Source organism: Salvia splendens, chromosome 15 (genome assembly GCF_004379255.2).
Source record: "Salvia splendens isolate huo1 chromosome 15, SspV2, whole genome shotgun sequence".
Classification (NCBI taxonomy): Eukaryota; Viridiplantae; Streptophyta; class Magnoliopsida; order Lamiales; family Lamiaceae; genus Salvia; species Salvia splendens.
Genome location: NC_056046.1, coordinates 14,491,683 through 14,513,796, shown reverse-complemented (window position 1 = coordinate 14,513,796; position 22,114 = coordinate 14,491,683). Strand labels below are relative to the sequence as shown.

The 22,114-nt window shown below is 36.5% G+C and overlaps 3 protein-coding genes across 3 annotated transcripts; all 3 read left to right on the top strand.

Moving 5' to 3' along the window:
* Positions 1 to 1,212: 1,212 nt before the first annotated feature.
* Positions 1,213 to 2,038, top strand: LOC121768079 (protein LURP-one-related 11-like). Its single transcript, XM_042164431.1, has 2 exons — positions 1,213 to 1,512; positions 1,610 to 2,038. Exons 1-2 carry the CDS (start codon positions 1,264 to 1,266, stop codon positions 1,949 to 1,951), a joined length of 591 nt encoding a protein of 196 aa, XP_042020365.1. The 5' UTR covers positions 1,213 to 1,263; the 3' UTR covers positions 1,952 to 2,038.
* Positions 2,039 to 6,257: 4,219 nt separating this feature from the next.
* Positions 6,258 to 7,312, top strand: LOC121767934 (protein LURP-one-related 4-like). Its single transcript, XM_042164260.1, has 3 exons — positions 6,258 to 6,568; positions 6,658 to 6,876; positions 6,984 to 7,312. The coding sequence occupies exons 1-3, from the start codon at positions 6,341 to 6,343 to the stop codon at positions 7,116 to 7,118; spliced, it is 582 nt and encodes a 193-aa protein (XP_042020194.1). The 5' UTR covers positions 6,258 to 6,340; the 3' UTR covers positions 7,119 to 7,312.
* Positions 7,313 to 20,549: 13,237 nt separating this feature from the next.
* Positions 20,550 to 21,383, top strand: LOC121766736 (protein LURP-one-related 3-like). Its single transcript, XM_042162992.1, has 3 exons — positions 20,550 to 20,795; positions 20,915 to 21,145; positions 21,249 to 21,383. The coding sequence occupies exons 1-3, from the start codon at positions 20,550 to 20,552 to the stop codon at positions 21,381 to 21,383; spliced, it is 612 nt and encodes a 203-aa protein (XP_042018926.1).
* Positions 21,384 to 22,114: the final 731 nt, after the last annotated feature.

The window sequence follows — 22,114 nt, the reverse complement described above, 5'->3', positions numbered from 1 at the left end:
TCAACCAATCTTCGATATTATCCAATTAGAACACTGCAATTAGTTAGATTTATTAAATATTTAATGAACTCGTCATCTTATTGCACTGTCCCGTAAAATATATATATGATGTTCAAAAGTTGAAATCAGAAATATTGACGAAATTTCTAAGATTAATCTATTAATAGTACTAAGTCCTATCTAAATGTAATTACTAAAAACATTGATACCTTCTAACATCTATGTTCATCTATGTCCTAGTTACGCACCAATCAGTACAAAAAACTGTGTCTTTTGGGAACACAAAAGTAGAGGCGAATTGATTGGGTCGAATTTTTTTAAAACATTACCATAATTTTGGAAGCAAAAGAAAATGTTTCATCTTAATCTTTTGCTTTACTATGACGTTTTTATTTGCTTCTCCTAATTTTAGGTGGATACCAAGAATGAAAACACTTTTTGAAGCATTAGTCATATATTTAAAAAGCACAAATTAGCATCCTTACGGTATATATTAAAAATTGTCCTTAGCCGTTTTTTTGTTATAGTGAATGTTATGCAGCTTTTTGTATTGCGTTATTGTGTTATCCATTATTAATATTACTATTAATTAAATACTCCATATTTATCGTAAATATAAATATATTATTAGACGGAAATGAAACTTACAAAAAAATATAGTATGATCTGATAATTTAGAAATAGCACTCCTAATAATAAATTAACAAAATACGGAGTATACTATAAAAATGTTTATACTGAATTATAATTATAGAGCCTGAAAAAATTAACGTTAATAGTAGAACACAATTTGAGCATCAAAGATGAGATGGAGAACCTAGACTGCAAAATACATTAAGAGTATAAAACAACTATTACTACTAATCTGAAATTTATAATATTGTGTTCCAGAAATGTTGAAAGTGTGAGAAAAGGCATTCTTGATTAAAATATTATTTAATCTTTTCACGACGTGCAAAAAGAGCCTAAAAACATTGCTATTTAGTAATGACAAGCTGCATTAAACTAATCAAATATAGCGTTTCGGATCAAGCCCACAATTAAATTACAATTTGAAATTCGTAATTAAGCTTAAAAACAAAATAAAGCGAAACTTCTCGTCATCCATGTTTTCTTATTATTGTAATTATTCAAAACGAGTGTATCCTTCCTTCACTTCACCTATATATATACAAACACACTTTTCAACTCCAAAAACACAGACAAAAACCACTCTCCTCCCCAACTTGAGGCACAACTTTTTTTCAATATCTAAAATTAACGATGGCAAAAATCCATCCGAATCCGTTGGCAAACACTTGTTCATCATCATCATCATCTTCTTCTTTTTCAATGGAGAAGGAAACGTTCACGGTGTGGATGAAATCCCTCGTCTGCCACGGAAATGGCTGCACAGTCTTCAACTCCAACGGCCAAGTTGCTTTCCGTGTCGATAATTATCAGCAGCGATGCAGCACAAAGGCCTTTCTCATGGACTCCACCGGCAACATCCTCTTTTCTTTGAACAGAAAGGTAATTTTAACTCGAGATTTATATATTAACGTTGGTTGATTTATGTTAATTAATTTCGTAAAATATGTGCTGAGATGATTGAGTTGCGAATTAGCAGAAATTAGGGTTTGGATGGTGGGAGGGCTTCAAATGGAGTGATTCGAATGTTAGAGCGGAGAAGGCGTGTTTTCGCATGAGGAGAGATCTGAGGAAAGGGGTGTGCTGTGTGGTGAGTGATGACTGTTACTGCAACTACAAGATTGAAGGGTTTGAGAGAAAATCAAGTTTGAAGATTAGAGATTTTGAGGGAAGGGTTATGGCAGAGGCAACACAAAAGCAATCATCACAAGGGGTTAATTTGGGTGATGATGTGTTGAGATTAACAGTGGAAGCACATGTTGATCATTCACTTGTTATGGCTCTTGTCACACTTTACGGCTTGATTAACAACAAATTATAACACTAATTAATTGGTAGTAGCTTAGTTGAGTATAGATGAAAAATGAAATCATATATGTAATCAAAGTGAATTTTCTTGGCTAAGAAAGATTCATCGATTATTATTTCGATCATAAATATACAATTATATAGGGTTGGATCTCGTGAAAATTATGTGTATTTAAAAAAAAATTATAGTATGAAATATATAATGCACTTATGGGGATCAATTACTAACTTATTATTTAATCGCTAACTACAACTAATTTAAGACCATATGATTTTAGATATCTTGTGGTCTACAATTTGCCATGTGTAATTTCATTTTTTATTTTTTAATATCAAAAAAATAATAGCAACTATCAAATTTAGGGTTTAGAAACACAATGTCAATACAATGTATGACATACATCAACACAAAGACATGACAATGTCAATACAATTTCATATTGACATTGTACAAGCATTGTATTGACATCGGAACATATGCAAGTGAGATCTCGTTAGAATCCTTATGAAATTATCTTTAATTTGATATATGTTGTGCGAAAAAAGTTATATGCGTTTTAAAGTTATGTGATATTTTTCAAAAGTTAGTTACAACTAGCTTGTTGTAAATTTACCTTAATACCCTTATTGACATTTTTTGTTTATCGTGTTGACATTTCGGGGCTGATAATCTAGGCTCTTAATTTGAATATCTAATGACTATTATTTAATTATAGTTAGTAATTAAATATTGAGTTAGTAATATAACACTCCCATGCTGTAAATTACATTAAACTCAAAAAAACTAAACTTTAAAATTACTCATGGGATTTAAAAAATGGTCTTGTAATTAATTAAGAATACTTATTTAAACCTCCTAATCTATGACACACTTTATATGGTGTAAAAGGGGTAGATGGGAACCACAGTCTTTAAATAAAAAAAAAACATATTCTATCCTATTAATTAAATGGATTGTCTAATAAGTAGAACACATACTGTTCTATTCAATTGAAGAAACCTTTACAAAACTATGGAAGCGTTTCACTATAAGAAACTTATTTTATAAAAATACAAAATTAGAGACGCAATTAATTATCTTGATTTTTAGAAAAATGACCAAAATTGGGGATGCGGAGAAAAACATCCTTAAGTTAAGGACACAACTGTCTACTACGTCTTAAATTTTTGGTTTTTCTGAGAGGCTTTTGTTCCCTTAATTTTAGTCGGATCGCCAATATTGAAAACACATTTCAAAGTGCAGATGATGATGTATTTAAAAACATAAATTAACCTCCTTAATTGACTAAAAAATTTCCTTACCTTTTTATTCTAATGGTATTATTAGGTTTTACCTCAAAAGTCAAAACCACGGCCTAACACCCTCACGTCGATAAAAGACAAACTATTCAAAATATTTTAAACGATACACATTTGTTCTGTTATACAATCAAGTTAGCAACCCATGTAGCTCAACCGAAATAATATTCCACGTAGATAAAAATAAAATAAAGATTACATGCAAGGGATAATATTGTCTTATTTAATAAAACTTTCCCTCATTACGTATGACCTCAATTTCCTACTTCTTCCAGATAATCGAACACTTAATTAAGCATAAAAAAAATGGCCACCTACTCTTCGAAATACTTTAAAATAGTGGAAATTCCTCACAACACATAATACATTCAACTCTGCAGAAAAAAAGATTGGGAAATAGATATATAATGCTTAAACGAACAAACTTGATTTATTAATATATATCAGAAGTAAATAAATGATTCTCCAACACATCGATCTGTTTTTGGATTTGGCCAGCGTGTGTCACTAATTATAGTTTATTTTAGAGGTTGCATGTGCTTGTGAAGATCGAGATCTTATTGTACATAAATATGGAGATGCTTCAGAACTTGAACTCTGATCCAAGATTTGGATTTGTATTTGACCGAGACTTCATTAATTATTTTTTCAATCACATAAATAATTTATCCCTCACACTATATTACTTTCAGAAATTTAGATCCTGGGTCTTTGACTGTGTTTGATTTAGTCAATTGTCATTTGAAACATATGGATGATTAATTGTTGTAAAATACTTATATTTATGTCATTTTTGGTTATACACATGCACTTACAACGTTGTACCAATAATATAATTTGTTTTTCAATTTTCGATTTTTATGCAAAATTAATGCATTTTACGAAAATTATGCGTAAATGTACTAATTAAAGAGATTCATCCCATATTTAAAATTAAGATTTTCATCATAAATTTGTTCCCTGCCTAAAACTGTAGTCCCATAAAATTAAGAATATGACAAACTAATTCATCATTCCGCTATCAAATTATGTCAAATTGGACTAAATGAAACTTTTTCATAAAATTGTTCTTGAAAAGAAATATGAATTCATCAGGATACTTATTTTGAAAAATTATGTTACACAATCATGCTTATCAGTTATCATCGTTTGAAACGATTAATGGTTAGGATCAATTTTTAGTTCCCATATTATGAATCCTAAAATAATTTATCATATATGTACATTAGATACACCAAATTTTGTGTAAACATGCATATGCCCTCGCACTAAATTACAAAGAAATATGGGGTCTAAGTAAGTGCATTCCTACAGTAATCCTTTGAGGCTTTGAACCGTTGCAAAAATCTTAATTAATAATAAAAGAACTAAACTATATATTATGTGATGTGGGCAACTTGGTTGTCTACCTAATAAGTGTATCTGTTTATGGATTCCATATTAGTAATGACATCTTCTTATTCTTTTTGAGGGGGATTACGGCATCTTTCCAAAGGTACTTTTTTCTTCAATTATTTATATATATAGACAGGCAGACATACATACATAATTGAACTCGAAAAGTTTTATTGCAGTTTTTGCCCAGTCTTTTTTTCTGTCCAACAACCGTGTGCTCAAGTAAAGACAGACAAATAAAATCATCATACTCATAAAAAATAAACTACTATGACAATTTAATAATTAATGTTTGGCCCGAAACGTGCAGATAATATTTTTAAGTGCAAATGCAGCGTTTTCTAAATACTTTTCGATTAGAATGCAGCTTAATTTCTGAATCTATCGATATCAAACGACTCCCATAGTAATTTAAAGGGTAATTATGCTTAAATATACATATTTTTTTTGTTTTATATTTGATCTATAAAATTTGTCTTTAAATTCATGAAACTTGATCATGTGATTGATATTCAAGTATATATCTATATGTAACTTAAACGATTAGAATGCCACTTAATTTCTGAATCTATCGATATCAAACGAATCTCATAGTAATTTAAAGGGTAATTAATTATGCTTAAATATACGCATTTTTTTGTTTTATATTGGATCTATAAAATTTGTCTTTAAATTCATGAAACTTCATGTGATTGATATTCAAGTATCTATATGTAACTTAAATGATCAATAAATTAAACATTGTAATTAGATGTTTGTAATGATGATATCAATTCGTCATAATTTGGTGATAGCACAAAATTTCGAAGTAATTGGAACATTTTAATTAGATGTTTGCAATTATGATATCAATTAGTCATAATTTGGAGATTGCACAAAATTTCGAAATAATTGGAAGTTCAGTTCTTTGAAAGCAAAATTATGTCAAAAACCAAAATATGTTAGTTGTAATATTGATGTAATGTTAATGCGATTTGGAAATTGTGTGGCAAATAAACTTTATGCCTTTTTAATTAGAAAAGTAGTGTAAAAGTTAAAAGTTAAAACGATCTCCCTCCATAGTGAGGAGGCAAGATTAGGGTTTTCTTATACTAGTAAATTTTAATTAAAGATAAACATAGAAAAGATATATACTAACTGTCATCTTACTAATGCCACATGAAACGTAATAATCCCCTCAAAGATACATTTAATCAATAGAACAGATAAGATCACAAATTTAATATTATGAGAAAATTTGTTTGGTAACTGATAAATATACATTATCGTATCACCTACGTCATGCGCAATGTTACAAATTTCATATATATAAATAACAATGAAACTTTAATTAAAGTTTCAGGAGAAGCACTTAGGGTCCACCACCACTTAACTTTTTGATTATTTGTAAATACAAATTTAATTACATAGTGGTCGCTCCATTAAGTAAAGGAAATTTGTCGACCTTTAGTGACGCCAAACTCCAATAAAAACAAATAAATTAGCATGTCGTAATAATACTGCTTTCAAATATTTAATTACTTATTTAGTTAATTAAATGACCCAAATAAATTAATCGTTAATTAAAGTTTACACAAAGGAGCCTTCATTCGCTCATCACATAAAGGTCTATATATATAATATACATACACCGTTTCCGTGAACTCGAAAAACACACACAAATTAGGGCTTCAGTTTTCCAATTAATCCACAAATTAAATCAAAATCGATGGCGAAAGTTCACCCGAATCCATCGGCAAACACTTGTTCATCTTCATCGGAGAAGGAGACGTTCACGATTTGGATGAAATCACTCGTCTGCCATGGAAATGGTTGCACCGTCTTCAATTCCGTCGGAAACGTCGCCTTCCGAGTCGATAATTATCAACAGAGATGCAGCAGCAAGGCCTTTCTCATGGACTCCACCGGCAATATCCTCTTCTCTTTAAACAGAAAGGTAATTCGAAACTCGATTTCGGTTGTTAATTTATATGCTATTGATTTGTGAATTTGTGCTGAGACAGTTGATTTTTCGGATTTTTGCAGAAATTGGGGTTTGGAAGTTGGGAGGGATTCAAATGGATCGATTCAGTCGTGAGAATGGAGAAACCGTACATTCGAGTAAGGCGAAATGGCGGGATTTTGAGAAAGGATAATTCGTGCCAAGTTTCAGTGGGATGTGATGAAAGCAGTTACACAATCACAGGATTTGAAGGGAAATCAAATCTGAAGATCACAGACTTTTCCGGCCAGATTTTGGCTGAGGTTAGTTAATTAAATAATTAATCTATTTAAATAAGTGTTAAATAATGATTAATAAAAGGCGATGTAATTTGTTACTGAAGATTTAACATTTTTTAAAATATTTTCAGGCAACACGAAAGCAATCAGCAGAAGGGGTTGTTTTGGGAGAAGATGTGTTGAGATTAACTGTGGAGGCGCGTGCAGATCAATCGCTTGTGATGGCACTTGTAACACTCTACGGCTTGATTTGTGGGAAACTGTGATGATTAATTTATTAATTAAGGGATGTAAATAGGAGATGAGTTTATTGGATATAATCAATCCATGCACTGTCTTGAGTGTAAAGTCTTAGGTAGAAAATGATAGTTTTGAAAAATGGATCTTTACCAGCATTTTCATAGTGCAAATAGGGACTCAATTTTGTACTAGTATATGTTTTGATAGTTTAATTCTGTTATGTCTTGTACAAGTTACTGTTACTATTTACAAATTGCAATCGATCCAATTCTGTGTTCTACAATTCTGTGTACTACTCCTACAAGATATCTACTCTTTGTATATCACTATAACATCGATATTTAAATTAATTTCTATAAGAATAAAGATTGTTTTTTTTTGCTATAGTATGATAGTATAACTTTAATTTATTTCTAAAATTTGTTTAAAATTGTCACATCCCAACTTTAGATTAATCAATCCTAATAATAAGAATTAGCTAATAAGAGCATCCGCAGCGGTGAGCAGGAAGCTGTCCGTCCGTCCGTGCCAGCGGCACGACACCGCTGTCCGCCGCTGGCGCGGTGCTGCTGGATGCATCGAGCACGTTCGTGCCAGCGAGCAGCTGACGTGGCGCGTTCTGATTGGCCAACGACATTTCCGTTGGAAATTCAATTTTTTTAAATCGAAAGTAATACCCCAAAAAAAATTCAGAATCCCAAAAATCTGGCCCCCTTTTTTTTACCCTTTTTCTGGATTTTTTTTTATTTTATTTTTTTGATTGTTATTATCCCCAAAATCATCTATAAATACACACATTCATCATCCATTTTTCACATCAAATCATCTCTCATTCATATTTTTCATACAACTTATATCTACATCCTCCTCTCTCACTCAAACCCTCAAATTGATTTCACTCATCTCATTGCGGAAGCAGAGCGCGAAGAACAAGAATACTATGAACAACATCGTGCCGCCTATGAAGCCTATGTCGCAACGAATACCCTCACCCCTCCTTCTCAACCAACTAGATCAACTCGCCGATACATCCATAGTGACCGGGAGAGGGCCAACGAAAGGCTCGTTGCCGACTATTTTTCCGACCAGCCGCGGTTTCCGAAAGATTACTTTCGGCTTCGTTTTCGCATGTCAAAACGCTTGTTTATCCGTATTGTCAACTCATTGTCCGCCCGTGTTGAATACTTTCAAACAAGTACAGACGCAGCCGGTCGGCAAAGTCTCTCGGCGTTGCAAAAGTGTACGTGTGCCATCCGACAACTTGCTACTGGGCAAACGGCTGACCTCTTCGACGAGTATTTGCATATCGGTGAGTCCACTGGAATCCTTTGCCTTAAAAATTTTTGCGAGGGTGTTCGTTCAGCTTTTGGGGATGAATTCCTTTGGGCACCCACCACCGATGATTGTCAACGGTTGCTTCGTCTTCACGAAACAGTCCATGGTTTTCCCGGTATACTTGGCAGCATTGACTGCATACATTGGAGGTGGAAGAATTGCCCGACTGCTTGGAGGGGGCAAAACTTAAGCGGCGGCGGCCCAACACTTGTCCTTGAAGCGGTCGCCGACTACCGCCTATGGATTTGGCATGCATATTTCGGTGTTGCCGGATCCAACAACGACTTGAACGTGCTCTATTCTTCACCACTCTTCAATGATGTGTTGAATGGTGTAGCACCGGCGATCGACTACACCGTCAACGGAAATACATACCACATGGGTTACTATCTCGCCGATGGTATCTACCCAAGGTGGTCGACCTTCGTGAAGACGCTCAGCAACCTGCAAGACCCGAGACGGGTTCTTTTTGCGCAGCGTCAAGAGTCCGCTCGTAAAGACGTCGAAAGAGCTTTTGGGGTCCTTCAAGCCCGATTCAACATTGTGAAGGCCCCGTCTCGGCTGTGGTACGTGAAAAATATCGCCGACATCATGTACACGTGTATTATCTTGCACAACACGATTATAGCCGACGAAGGACCGAGGGCGGCTAGCTTTTACGACAAGGATGAAGCCGAAAGCTCAACAGCGAGGTCTCCCCCACGCCGAGGTGTGCATACCGCGGTGGGTGAGAGGATCAAAACAAGGCACACAATGCGCGATACCCGAACCCACGTTGAGCTACAAGAAGACCTAATCAAACACATTTGGGTGAAATTCGGCCACGAGTAATTTTTATGAATCTAATTATGTAATTTTTAATTTTTAGGATTTAAATTATGTAATTTTTAATTTTTAAGACTTTAATTATGAAAATTTAAATTTTAGGATTTTAATTATGTAATTTTTAATTTTTTATAATTTGTAATATTATTCCGGTTATTTTTAATGCATTTTAATATTGTGGAAATGTTTTTATTTAAATTGAATAATAGAATGGTGTGACCATTGAACTTGTCCTTACGGAAGAGCACGGATGTGGGTGTTGTGCTCTTGCCTAAGAGCAGGGAGTAAAAGTGGGTCCGGGCCCACATCCGTGCTCATTGGCAAGAGCACGGATGTGGATGCTAATGATAGAAAAACTTATAATATTCCAACTGGATGGAATAAACTGCAAAATTAAGCCAATATTAAAATATTGGAATTAAAGAATAGAAAAAAGAGGAAATATTTAAAGTGGAAATAAGTTTGGTACACTGAACATCATACACTGCAAACAGCATCTTGTCAATTTCGAAGTGATTTAAAATCTTGCAACAATATGTAAAAAAATCTTAGTCACTCTCAACATAAAACACATCTAATAGAGAAATACAGTACTCCCTCTGGCTAAGATGACACGTTTCTTAGTCGGCATAAGATTTTATGAGTTATTAGTTAATGTGTTTAATTGGAGAGATAAAAAGTGGGTTTAAGTATTAAATAGAGAGAGAAAAAGAGTTGAATATTTTAATTGTAGTAAGAAAAACTGGTTGGGTATATTAATTGGAGAAAGAAGATTATCAAAAATAGAAATGTGTCATCTTATTTGTGACAAACTAAAAAGAAAAGTATGTCATCTTAGCTGGAACGGAAAAATAGCAGTAGTACTTGGTATATTTTGCTTAGTGAAAGTTAATATGGTGATCAAACAGTACAAGAACTTCACCACATGAAAGTGAATTTGTAACAAAATCATTCGTTTCTCAACTTTCTTGTACCAAATGACAAATTTTAAACTTTAAAGGAACCAGAACACAATTTTTGAGGGAGTCAAACTGCAATTCAGAGAACTTGTTTTGGGTAATGCTGTTAATTAAAATATTTTGATTAAATGGAATATTTGAAAAGACAAATTACTTGAACTAAATTGTATATTTTCCTTTATATTATATAAACTCCAGTCCTTGAGCCACAAATAATAGACGTGTTCAAAGCCCCTTCATCATGTACGACAACTTTATTTATAGTACTACAATAAAATCATAGCAAATGTTGAAATAAGAGTGAACCTCATTGGCTCTTCAAATAGTAGTAGTACTAAATTAATTTATGCCCTTAAACATGTTTGGTGAGCCAGATTCGCACATAAAATATAAGGGCCAAACATATTGTACCTAATAATGAATTAAGGGTCAAAGCTTGTTCAAGATTTTTTTTCTATTGATTATATGCATGCCTCATCAGAAAAGAATTCTTACAAAATTAATTGATGAGGACTATTGCCGACAAATTAACTAAACCTATTAATTATATATATACTAGAATAAGAAAATTATATAAATCAAATCTCAACCGTTCAATATATGCTATTACAAATTAGACTGAATGATTTCAAATTGTTTCAAGTTTCAACAAACTCAACCTTCTGATTCGTGATATGTTAAGTTCTTTTATCTTATTCTTTGGGCAAGTTTGGAGCTCAAATTTAGACGTACATTCAACGTTACTCAAAATAGATTGAAGGCCTTCCATGAAATCCACAATATATGAGAATAGTTCGAATAATAGTTTTCAAAGGTCCTCAATTTACTAAAACTCATCTCTAAAGAGAGCTAGAAAAATAAGAGAGAAATTTACTATACTACGTACTATGATTCAAAAGATATAGACATCACTCAAATGTTTCGAAAAATTGGGTCAAGTTAATTTGCAACAATATATCTAAACGTTGAGAATTGATTATAAATGATCTTATATTAATTTAATGATTCATTTTTATTTTGTAATTTTGGTTGTGTAGAAATTAACACGCTAAGAGAGGTGAAATCAGCAGAATAAAAAGGCGTTGTTCGACACGGCGTAATTAATTAAAACAATAATTAGAATTTAGAATAACCGGCGTTGATTATTAGCTAAATTAATGAGCACTTATCTTAGATATTCAACAACTACTTAATTTGAAACGATTAGCGAAAGAAATAAGTCGTTATCGACCACATCGACATTTGGATATACCAAGACATATAAATATTTTATTTAGAGTGGTACATCATGTGCTAGCGATGGGAATCATGTACATTAATTGCATGTCTTATATTGATAGAACTTCATCTCTGACTAATTGATTCTACATTTTATTTGATTTGGACTTGGATTACTTCGCCTAACAATGGATTAATGAGTAAAATATTGGCTACTAGATAGCTAGCATTGAATTCCCTAATGAAATCTCGAGTTTAATTCACTATATATGCTAATATATTCACGTGCGCGTTGATTTTTTTGATGTCGAAGAAAAATGCCAAACGACATGCATTCATAAGATTAGATCAGCGTGATTTGATGTAAATAGTTTACAATATGTGTGCATGTGAGAAATGAGATCATCACATCAAGCAAATAAAGATGCCTCATTTGATTGGTATGTATAGAAATAATTATACATTAATTTATGACACTTATATGCATGTTATGCGCTTTTTGTTTAATTAATATATATACAATCATTTCGAAATTTTTATAAACTTAAAAAATAATGCACTTGAACAACTCGAACTAAATTATAGAGACAAAAGAGCAACTTGCAATATAAGTACTAAACTAAGTCAGGCTCTCACCTAATCAATATTGGGAAGAGATCATGATCTATCGCGTGTTAGAGCATCCACATCACCGTCTCGATGCGGCTCTCCCGTCGCGTCCCGTGGCCCTCCGCCTCGATGAAGCTGGCGAGCCAGCTCGCCACGTCGCGAGGCGTGACGCCCACTCGCCGGCCCGTGAGTGGGCGTCGTCATGCTGACGCAATAAATAATTTTTTTAAAAAAATCGATTTTCCGAAAAAAAAATTTAATTTAAATTTTAAAACGGTAATATTACCGTTTGAAACGATAAATTTTATTTTTTTCTTTTTTTATTCTATAAATACTCCCATTACCTCTTTCATTTCACACACACACACACTATCTCTCATGTTTTTTTCTTCTCATCACTATCATATCATCTCTCTTTCCTCTCCAATTTCTGCAAAAATGTCCTGTGACGGAAACTCTGGTGGCGAGGGTGGCTACGACTAGAACGCGTTTGTCGACTTGGGGGCATGTACAATGTTTTGGGTGCTTCCGGTTCCGGTTCGTTGCCGGGCACCCAAGGCTCGTCGACGCCGGCATACCAAAAACCATCTTTTCCAATTGATGCATACTATCGTCCCTCCGCCCCGAGGTATGGGCAAACACATAGATTATCCCAAATTAGAGAGAATATTCCGAAGGAACACACTCCGAAAAACCTTCTGATAGGAACTAGAATAGGAGGAGACGGAGGAGGACGAGCCAGAAGAGAAGGAGGACAAGGCGATGGAAGCTCCGCCAGTCGCGGATCCGGAAACGAGGAGGAAGAGGAGGAGGAGGACGAGACGATGGAGGACCTAGGCCGTCATCCATACAGCTCCGCGGAGACGATGGCTCTGTTCGACGCTTGACTCAACACGTCGTACGATCCCATCGTCAGGAATCAACAAACCCGCAAGTGTTTTTGGGATAAGGTCACCGACATATACAACGAGCAAAAGCCAAAGGGGACCTTCCGCCGCAACATGAAGATGCTTCGCAGTCATTTTGAGCGAGCCGACAATGATATCAAACTATTTCGTGGGGTCTACAAGCATGAAGCAGAGAATTACCAAAGCGGAGCCAGTGGATCTGACATTCTGAGAGCGACTTTGCGAGTCTTTAAAGCCAACACCAAAAAAGATTTCAAACATGCCAATGTTTGGCAGTCGGTCAAAGAGCTTGATAGGTGGGCTGACGGTGTCCAGTCCAGCACGGGCTCGAGCTCAAAACGCACGAAGCAAACTGCGGGTGGCCAATACTCGTCTAGAGAGGGCGGGAAAGGCAACGTCTCACAAGAGGTTGAGTTCCCGACATCCGATGCAGGGGACTCCTCCGGTACACGACGTCGGCCGCAAGGGAACAAGGCGAAGAATGCAGCTAAAGCTCGCGCAGGGAGGGGCCGAGGCGAATCAAGCCAGGTGGGCTCCCAAGGGCCGCCACCCTCCCTAATGTCCATGTACTTCACCGCCACAATGGCTGACACTTCCCGCATGACGCCTGGCAAATATCAAGCCCATCTTGCCGACATTGCGTATCTGCCAAGACAACTTGGTATTCCGCCTCAAACGGGTGCACCGCCACCGCCTTCGGGGGATGATTCGCCGGCGGAGTAGTTTTTATAATTTATGTGTGCAATTTTTAATTTGTAGTATTTTAAATTATATCTTTTTTATTTTTTAAAGATTTTAATTATGTGTTTTTTAATTTTTAGGATTTTAAATTGTAATTTTCTTTTATTTAATGGAGTGTGTTTTTATTAATTGAATTTGTTGGAAATAAAAATAAAAAATGAAATTGAATGAATAGTTAAGGGATGAGATGGTTAAGAGATGGTGGGTTGCAGGTTTTGTCTTTTAGTTAAGAGAGGAGATAAAAAGTGCAGTGAACCCCATGAATAGTTAAGGGATTAGAGGGTATTGAGACGGTGTTGAGATAGATATGTGTATGGCGTTACTCTTTTGTCGTGCTATATATATAGTTATATACTAATAGCAAATCGGCTTAATTTATCCGTGTGGAATTTTGAAAATTATGCAATATATTAATACAACACCATCAATTAATAAGAAATGCTTTCCTGATTTTTGAGTACTTATATATCATGTGTGTAATATTTTCATTCGTCGAGGCTAATTTTTGTGTGAAAATAGTGAATTAAACCCTGACTGAAAAATGAATGGCATATATATAGAAATTGAGTGACAACTTATATAACTCTTCACATCATAGCGAAATATAATAATGCACGTTGATGTGGTTGACAATCATTTTTAAATACGCAATTTATAGCAACGCCTAGCTACTTAATTAGTTTTGCTAATTGTGACATAAATTGAGATTGTTTGAAGATATTACTAAAGATATGCGAAGATTACGAGTCAATTACAATTAATCTTTCCTGATTTATAGCAAGGGTAAATCATGTTAATATCTTATCATCTGTAAAATCTCATCTGCCTATTTTAGGCGTGTAACTCCTTTCATAGTGAACATACAAGAATGAATATGAAATCCCTTCTCAACATGATATCAGAGCAGAGGCTCAGAATATAGCCATATACCTTGTCCCGGCCAGAAGACAGAGGACCTTCGAAACCTGAAAATGTCAGAAGAAGAAGACGTTAAATCCGGCGAACTCAAACTCAAAGCAAGCAAGAATGTTACAGTAGCATTCAAGCTAAATGGACGGAACTATCCACTATGGGCTCGGCTGATGCGAGTCGCCATTGGGAGCAGAAGGGCGTTAAGGCACATCAACGGAGTGTCGGAACCCCCAAAACCAACCGATAAGGAGTATCTGGAGTGGGAGGAGACCGATTTAGTGGTCTTCTTCTGGATGGTGGACAATATGGAAATCGAGATCGTCGGAGATTTCGCACATCACCAAAGTGTGAAGGAGATTTGGGAGAGCCTGGCGGTGACGTACCAAAGCATGTCAGATTCGTATATGATATACGACTTGGAAGACAAGGCAAGTCGGATCGTCCAAGGGGACATGGATCTGGAGACCTACTGGAGAACCCTGCACGGGGTTTGGATCGAAATTGATCAATGCCAAACCAATACCATCACCTGTTGCGACAAAGGAATCGGTGAGTACCGAAATATCATCAATACCCGAAGGTTATATAAATTCTTGGCGGGACTAAACCCCCAATTCGAAGGAACCAGAAGGGATATCCTCAAGGAGAGCCCGGCGCCACCAGTAGACGTCGCGTACGGATGGGTGAAACGGGAAGCCACACAGCTGAAAATCATGCCGGCGGCAAACCCCGACCCAACCGGCGCAACGAACTGAGTAGGTCTCGGATTTGGAGCCCGGAATAGATTTCCTCCTCAACAAGCGCCGCCCCATCCCGGACAAAATCTCGCTGCCACCAACAACCGCCACGGAGCAACCAAACCCGAAAAGACCAAATTATGGTGCTCAAACTGTGGGATGAACAAGCATACCCGGGAAACCTGCTTCAAATTGATCGGTTTTCCGGGGTGGTGGGATGAGAATCAAAAGGGGAAGGCGAAATTGGCCATTGGAATGGAGGAAATCGGCGGAACCGAGACTGTCGCCCATGGGTGAGTCGCCGAAGGAGGAGCCCCACGCAACGGCGGCGGCAGAAGAGGAGAAGAGGTGGGGCAGGCGGCGTTCGCCGGTCAGATCGGAGGAGCAGAGGGCGGCGGCTCAACCGAAGGTGGTAATGGGCAAGGGGTTTCATAACCCCTGCCCTTCTTATATTTTAAAGCCCAACCCCCTTAATTTTTGAAAATTACAAAAAATACCCCATATTATGCAATTTTCCCCCCATACTTTGACTAATCCGGAAAAGAACCCCATACTATGTGATGATTTATATATTAGTCCCAACAGTTTTGAAATATTGCATAAACTACCTATTGCATGTACTGTACAACATAAGTCTAGAAAAAAGGATAGCAGGTGGATTTTTTACTGTGCGGCGACCGATACTATGACACATGATAAAGAGGATTTTGTGAATTTTTGTGGTACTATGAAAAGTCATATACAAACTGCGGATGGGGAATTTACTTCAGTAGAGGGGAGTGGAACAATTGAGATCTCACTGACGTTCAAACTGTCAAATTGTCTCTATGTTCCCAAACTGTCACATAAGGTGATGTCTATTAGCCACGTGACGAAGGAATTAAATTGTACATTACTAATGCATCCCAATTTCTGTGTATTACAGGATATCAGGACGAGGAGGATAATTGGGCGTGACACTAAGCGTCAAGGCCTCTACTATGTTGATGAGATGGCTCACCAAGGCAGTGCCGCAATGCTGGCTCACGGATCTGCAACTCGAGACGCTTGGTTGTGGCACAGATGTTTAGGTCACCCATCTCTTGGTTATTTTAAACTGTTTTTTCCTAATTTTCCCATCTTAAGGATTTTGATTATGAATCTTGTGTTTTGGCAAAGAGCCATAGACAATCTTTTAAGTCTACTGAAACTCGTGTTAAGAGCCTTTTTTCACTTGTGCATGCTGATGTTTTGGGCCCCGCGTCCGTTATTGGTGATCATGATTTTAGATATTTCTTATTATTTGTGGATGATTGTTCAAGAATGACGTGGGTATATTTTTAAAAAAACAAATCTGAAGTTTACGAAAAATTTATCCCTTTTTACAAACTAATCCAGACTCAATTTCAGACGACTATAAAAGTCCTTAGGTCTGATAATGGGAGGGAGTTTGTCAATCGGGAAATGTCAAATTTTTTCGTGGATGAAGGGTTAGTTTACCAAACCTCGTGCCCATATACCCCCGAACAAAATGGAGTAGCCGAAAGGAAAAATAGGATCATTATGGAAATCACTCGTGCTTTGTTTTTTTACTCTAATGTTCCAAAATTTTTGTGGCCTGAGGCAGTTGCTACATCTGTTTACTTGGTGAATTGTCTCCCTACAAAAATCTTGATAATGGCAAGGGCCTTTATGGCGGCCCTATATGAGGAAGAAGCGCTTCCTAGAACGGCGGAAGAAGCAATGAGAATCCCACATTGGAGAGAGGTAATGCTTGTAGAAATGAATGCACTAATGAAAAGCAAAACGTGGGAAGTATGTATGAGACCAGAAGGATCTAGACCAGTTGGGTGCCGTTGGGTGTTCACAATCAAGAGGAAACCAGATAGGTTGATTGATCGCTACAAAGCGAGGTTAGTAGCAAAAGGCTATACTCAAACCTATGGAGTCGATTATGCAGAGACCTTCTCACCAGTAGCTAAGATGAATACTATCTGTGTACTGTTCTCTGTTGCTGCAACAAAAAACTGGCCACTGCATCAGTTTGATGTAACTAATGCTTTCTTGCATGGAGAGCTGACTCGACCAATCTATATGGAAGCCCCGCCAGGATTTGATGGGGAATTCAAGACAGGAGAGGTGTGTAAGCTCAAGAAGACTCTTTATGGTTTAAAGCAGTCACCAAGGGCATGGTTTGGAAGATTTACGGAAGTAAAGAATTAGTATGGATACAAACAAAGTAATTCAGATCATACTTTGTTCCTAAAGAGGAAAGAAGGGATGATCACATGTCTGATTATTTATGTGGACGATATGATCCTTACTGAGGAGATGAGGAAGAAATCAAGCAGTTGAGGAAGAACCTATTTGCCGAATTTGAAATGAAGGACTTGGGCCAATTGAAATATTTTCTGGGCATTGAAGTAATGCAATCCAAGAAGGGAATATTTATAAGCCAATGAAAATATGTTTTGGATCTCTTGGCTGAAATAGGGATGCTAGATTGCAAGCCCGCAGAAACCCCAATGATGCAGAATCATGGTCTCCGACTGACTGAAGGAGCCGAACTCACTCACCAAACAAGATATCAACGACTGGTGGGTAAACTTATCTATCTCTCTCATACTAGACCTGATATTGCATATGCCGTGGGAGTAATCAGTCAGCTCATGCATAAGCCTCAAGCCGATCACTGGGAAGCAGCCTTGAGAATTGTGCACTATTTGAAGGGGACACCAGGGCACGGGATCTTATTCGAGAACCACGTGAATTTGGATGTGCATGGGTTCACAGATGCAGATTGGGTAGGGAACCCGAATGATCGAAAATCGACAGCAAGGTACTTTACCTTCCTTGGGGGTAATCTGGTGACTTGACGGAGTAAGAAGCAAAAGGTGGTAGCCATATCAAGCGCAAAAGCAAAATTTCGTGGGATCAAAAGTGGATTGACATAGATCCTATGGCTGAAGAAGTAAATGACAAAACTTGGCTTGATGTCAAAAGAGCCGTGCAAACTCTTTTGTGACAATAAAGCATCGATTAGTATATCTGAAAATCCGGTACAACACGATTGAACAAAGCATGTTGAAGTAGACCGGCATTTCATCAAAGAAAATATAGAAGCAAGGGTGATAGATCTTCCATTTGTTAGTTCAAAGGACCAGTTAGCAGATATCCTCACGAAGGCTGTAGATGCAAGAAGTTTTGGTGAAGTATTGGGCAAGTTAAAAATGGGAAATCTCATTACTTAACTTGAGGGGGAGTGTTAGAAGAAATTACGAAAGATATGCAAAGATTACGAGATCAATTACAATTAATCTTTCCTGATTTATAGCTAGGGTACGTCATGTTAATATCTTACCATATGTAAAATCTCATTTGCCTATTTTAGGCGTGTAACTCCTTTCATTGTGAACATTCAAGAATGAATATGAAATCCCTTGTCAACATAGATTAATTAATTATGTCTCAGGATTAGTAATTGACTAACTATTTCGTGTTCTGCAAACATTATTTTTATCAAATGAATAAAAATGCATCTCCTCGGTAACCATTTAGGTGGTTTGAACCCTTAGAGGGGACCGTATTGCCGACTATAAGTTAGACGGAGTCACGGGAGCTACTTATTGACATGTGCGTTTCATCGTCAAAATAAAAAACGTGAGCACACCTCCTAAATAAACAAACTAAATTTTTTGTACTCAAACTTTGGATGTATCAAACGCGGTACTCAAATATTATAAATAGAGTGACTTCAAAAATGGTATATAATCTTTCAGTTTCGCACAAATATAGTTTCTGATATTTTTTATATAGCATTTTTGTGCGAAACTGAAATATCAAAAACCATTTTTGAAGTTCACTCTTAAAAATATCACCGCACGTCCACATACTTTGATTTAATATAACGGGAGGAACTTTTACATTTATTAGATTTTTTTTGGTCCAAATTATCCTCCCGTCCAAAAAGGGCATTTTACTCTATTGATGAAAGAGAAATTCAAATAAATTAAATTATCCTAATATTAGGATTGATTTATTGTACACAAGTTTATTCTATTTCTCTCCAAATTTAGAAAAGAAAACGGTGGCAGTCTCTCTCATCACAGATAGACTAAAATGCCCCTTAACAGCTAAATACCCCTTAAGAGTTGAAGGGTAATTTGGACTAAAAAAATCCAAAATGTGCAAAAGTGATAATTTAAAGTTTGAATTTTGCATTTCACACCAATCTAAAGTTTAAATAAATATTGTTCTTCCCTTTTCATTCTGTGATATTTGTTTAATATCATTAGATATATAAAACATAACTACAGATAAAATTGTCTTCCCAAACAACCTTGTGCCAAAAAAATTAAATGATTGACTTAACAAGGCTTATAAAAATGATACAAATAATTTAATAGTCTAGAGAAACAGGCTTCAAATGATGACAAACTGGCATTAGCACAACTCAAACGTGCAGATATTAGTAATAAATTTAACAAAGTCAAAATATTTAGCAGCTGCACACGGCTGCTTCCTCCTCCAATTAATCTGGCCTTTCTTGGAGAGGTTACCTGTGATAGAAATCTATGGGTTCCATCCTATCTTGGAGAGGTTATCTGTGATAGAAATTCATGGGTTCCATCCTAAAACCAATGGGTGATAGGAGGAGGGGCCCATGAGACTTATATACTAGTTTCAGTTTTCTCTTGACACCGATGTGGGACAGTTATATGTTATATTTTTTAGTTACAATTGTCAACACCCTCCCTCAAACCCTTCAAGGTGAACCTTGGAGGGGTTGGACTTTTTTCTAATCGATTGGACAATCGGCCCAATTTTTTTTCGATCGGTTGGACCACTTGGCCAAAAATTTTTAAGTCCAGATATACTGCTGAGTCAGTCATTTTTTCGGTTTCGGCCCAGATATACTGCTGGGTCAGTTAAATTTAACCCACAGTCGGCGACCCGCTCTGATACCATGATAGAAATCCATGGGTTCCATCCTAAAACCAATTGGTAATAGGAGGAGGGGCCAATGAGACTTATATACTAGTTTCAGTTTTCTCTTGACACCGATGTGAGACAGTTATATGTTATATTTTTTAGTTTCAATTGCCAACAACCTGCACACGTATTCTTGTTAATTTCTAAAAATATTTGAAAAAAAAAACATAAAATCCGATCATCATATTTATACCCTATTTGAGTGTGTTAAGGTCAGCCAAGTCATTTAGAAGGTGAGTTTAATGGCTAAGGTATACCCGAAAAGATCGATGATTGAGGGTTGCTCCGATGATGAAGTGTACTCTTCGTCAAAGAGAGAGATCTTCACCGTTTGGATGAAATCCCTTGTGATCAATGGCAATGGCTGCACCGTCTTCAACTCCAAAGGCGATGTAGTGTTTCGTGTCGATAATTACCAAACAAAGTCTACCACGGAAACCCTACTCATGAACTTGCATGGCCAAGTGCTCTTCTCCATTAGAAGAAAGGTAATGGAGTACTATTCATGCATGCATATATATATATATTAGGTGTCTCGAATTCCTGACTTATTGGTTGTAATGCAATAATCTTATTAATATTGTGTAGCTCTTGTATGTTTTTGCAGAAACTAGTGTTTTTCAAAGGGTGGGAAGGGCGAAAATGGAATAACTCAAAGGTTGATAGGGAGGGGACATTGTTCAAAGTGAACAAAAAGTGGAAAGTTTTTGCAAGTGAATTTGTTTCTTGCCATGCTGATTTGAGATGTAATAACGTTACATCAATGTTGAAAATTTTGGGATTTCAAAGGAAATTGATGTTTAAGATTATGGATTACGAGGGGCGAGTGTTGGCGGAGGTGAGTAATTAATTAATTTAAATGTGGTTAATTATGTGGAAATTTAAGCCTCAAGTTGATTGTTGTTGGTGCAAGATTGAGATAATTTTTGATTAATGTGTAGGTAATAGGAAAGCAAACAGCAGGTGGAGTTGCATTGGGCGATGATGTGCTAACTTTAGTTGTAGAACCGCAGGTAGATCAAGCCTTAGTTATGGCTCTAGTGATAACGTATGCTATGCTTAACAAAAAATTGTAAATTATATATATGTAGCTCATATTGTTTTAGATATTTGGGAAGAGAGTGACTAATCAATTTTTTTCCTCTTTTTTTTGGTTTTTGTTGAGGAATTGAGCATTTTTTTGTGGAGCAAATCATGTTTTTTTGGAGTGTATGTACATGAACTCCATTCTTGTAAATTAAAGAATAAATTTTAACGTATATACAAAAGTAAAGGGCTACAATTTGTGGCGTGAATGTCAGACTTATATAATTATGCCCCTGGTTTAATGTATAAATATGTGGGCGGAAATTTGATCCAACGACTATGGCCAAATCAAGCCATAGGTCAGAAATAATAGTACAAAATTAAAATAATGCATTGTTCATAAATTCCCCATGGGGCGATATTAATTAGAGCATCAACAATGGCGCGGAATTTCCCGCGGAATTCCTAAAAACACCCCCTAACACGTCATACGGACTTCCCACTGCACTGCCACGTCATAAGGACTTCCCACTGCACAGTGGCGGACATCCCCAAGGACTTCCCGAAAGACTTCCCACGATTAAAAAAATTTAGAGCATCAGCAATGGTGCCCGTCCCGGCGGAATTCCGACCGGCGTGCCGGAATTCCGCGGCTGACGTCCGCCATTGTGCATGGTATGCACGGATATGAAATTCCGCCGAGGATACCGCAGTTCCACGGCGTTACGCGGAATTCCGTCGCGACGGGCGTGCGGACGTCCGCCATTGCGTTGACTCCCAC

Bases quoted from the DNA above. Each gene is read 5' to 3' on its own strand.
- LOC121767934 (XM_042164260.1), top strand. From the start codon at position 6,341: ATGGCGAAAGTTCACCCGAATCCATCGGCAAACACTTGTTCATCTTCA. The intron at 6,569-6,657 runs GTAATTCGAAAC...GGATTTTTGCAG, and splicing joins TCTTCTCTTTAAACAGAAAG to AAATTGGGGTTTGGAAGTTG. The intron at 6,877-6,983 runs GTTAGTTAATTA...AAATATTTTCAG, and splicing joins CCGGCCAGATTTTGGCTGAG to GCAACACGAAAGCAATCAGC.
- LOC121766736 (XM_042162992.1), top strand. From the start codon at position 20,550: ATGGCTAAGGTATACCCGAAAAGATCGATGATTGAGGGTTGCTCCGAT. The intron at 20,796-20,914 runs GTAATGGAGTAC...ATGTTTTTGCAG, and splicing joins TCTTCTCCATTAGAAGAAAG to AAACTAGTGTTTTTCAAAGG. The intron at 21,146-21,248 runs GTGAGTAATTAA...ATTAATGTGTAG, and splicing joins AGGGGCGAGTGTTGGCGGAG to GTAATAGGAAAGCAAACAGC.
- LOC121768079 (XM_042164431.1), top strand. From the start codon at position 1,264: ATGGCAAAAATCCATCCGAATCCGTTGGCAAACACTTGTTCATCATCA. The intron at 1,513-1,609 runs GTAATTTTAACT...GCGAATTAGCAG, and splicing joins TCTTTTCTTTGAACAGAAAG to AAATTAGGGTTTGGATGGTG.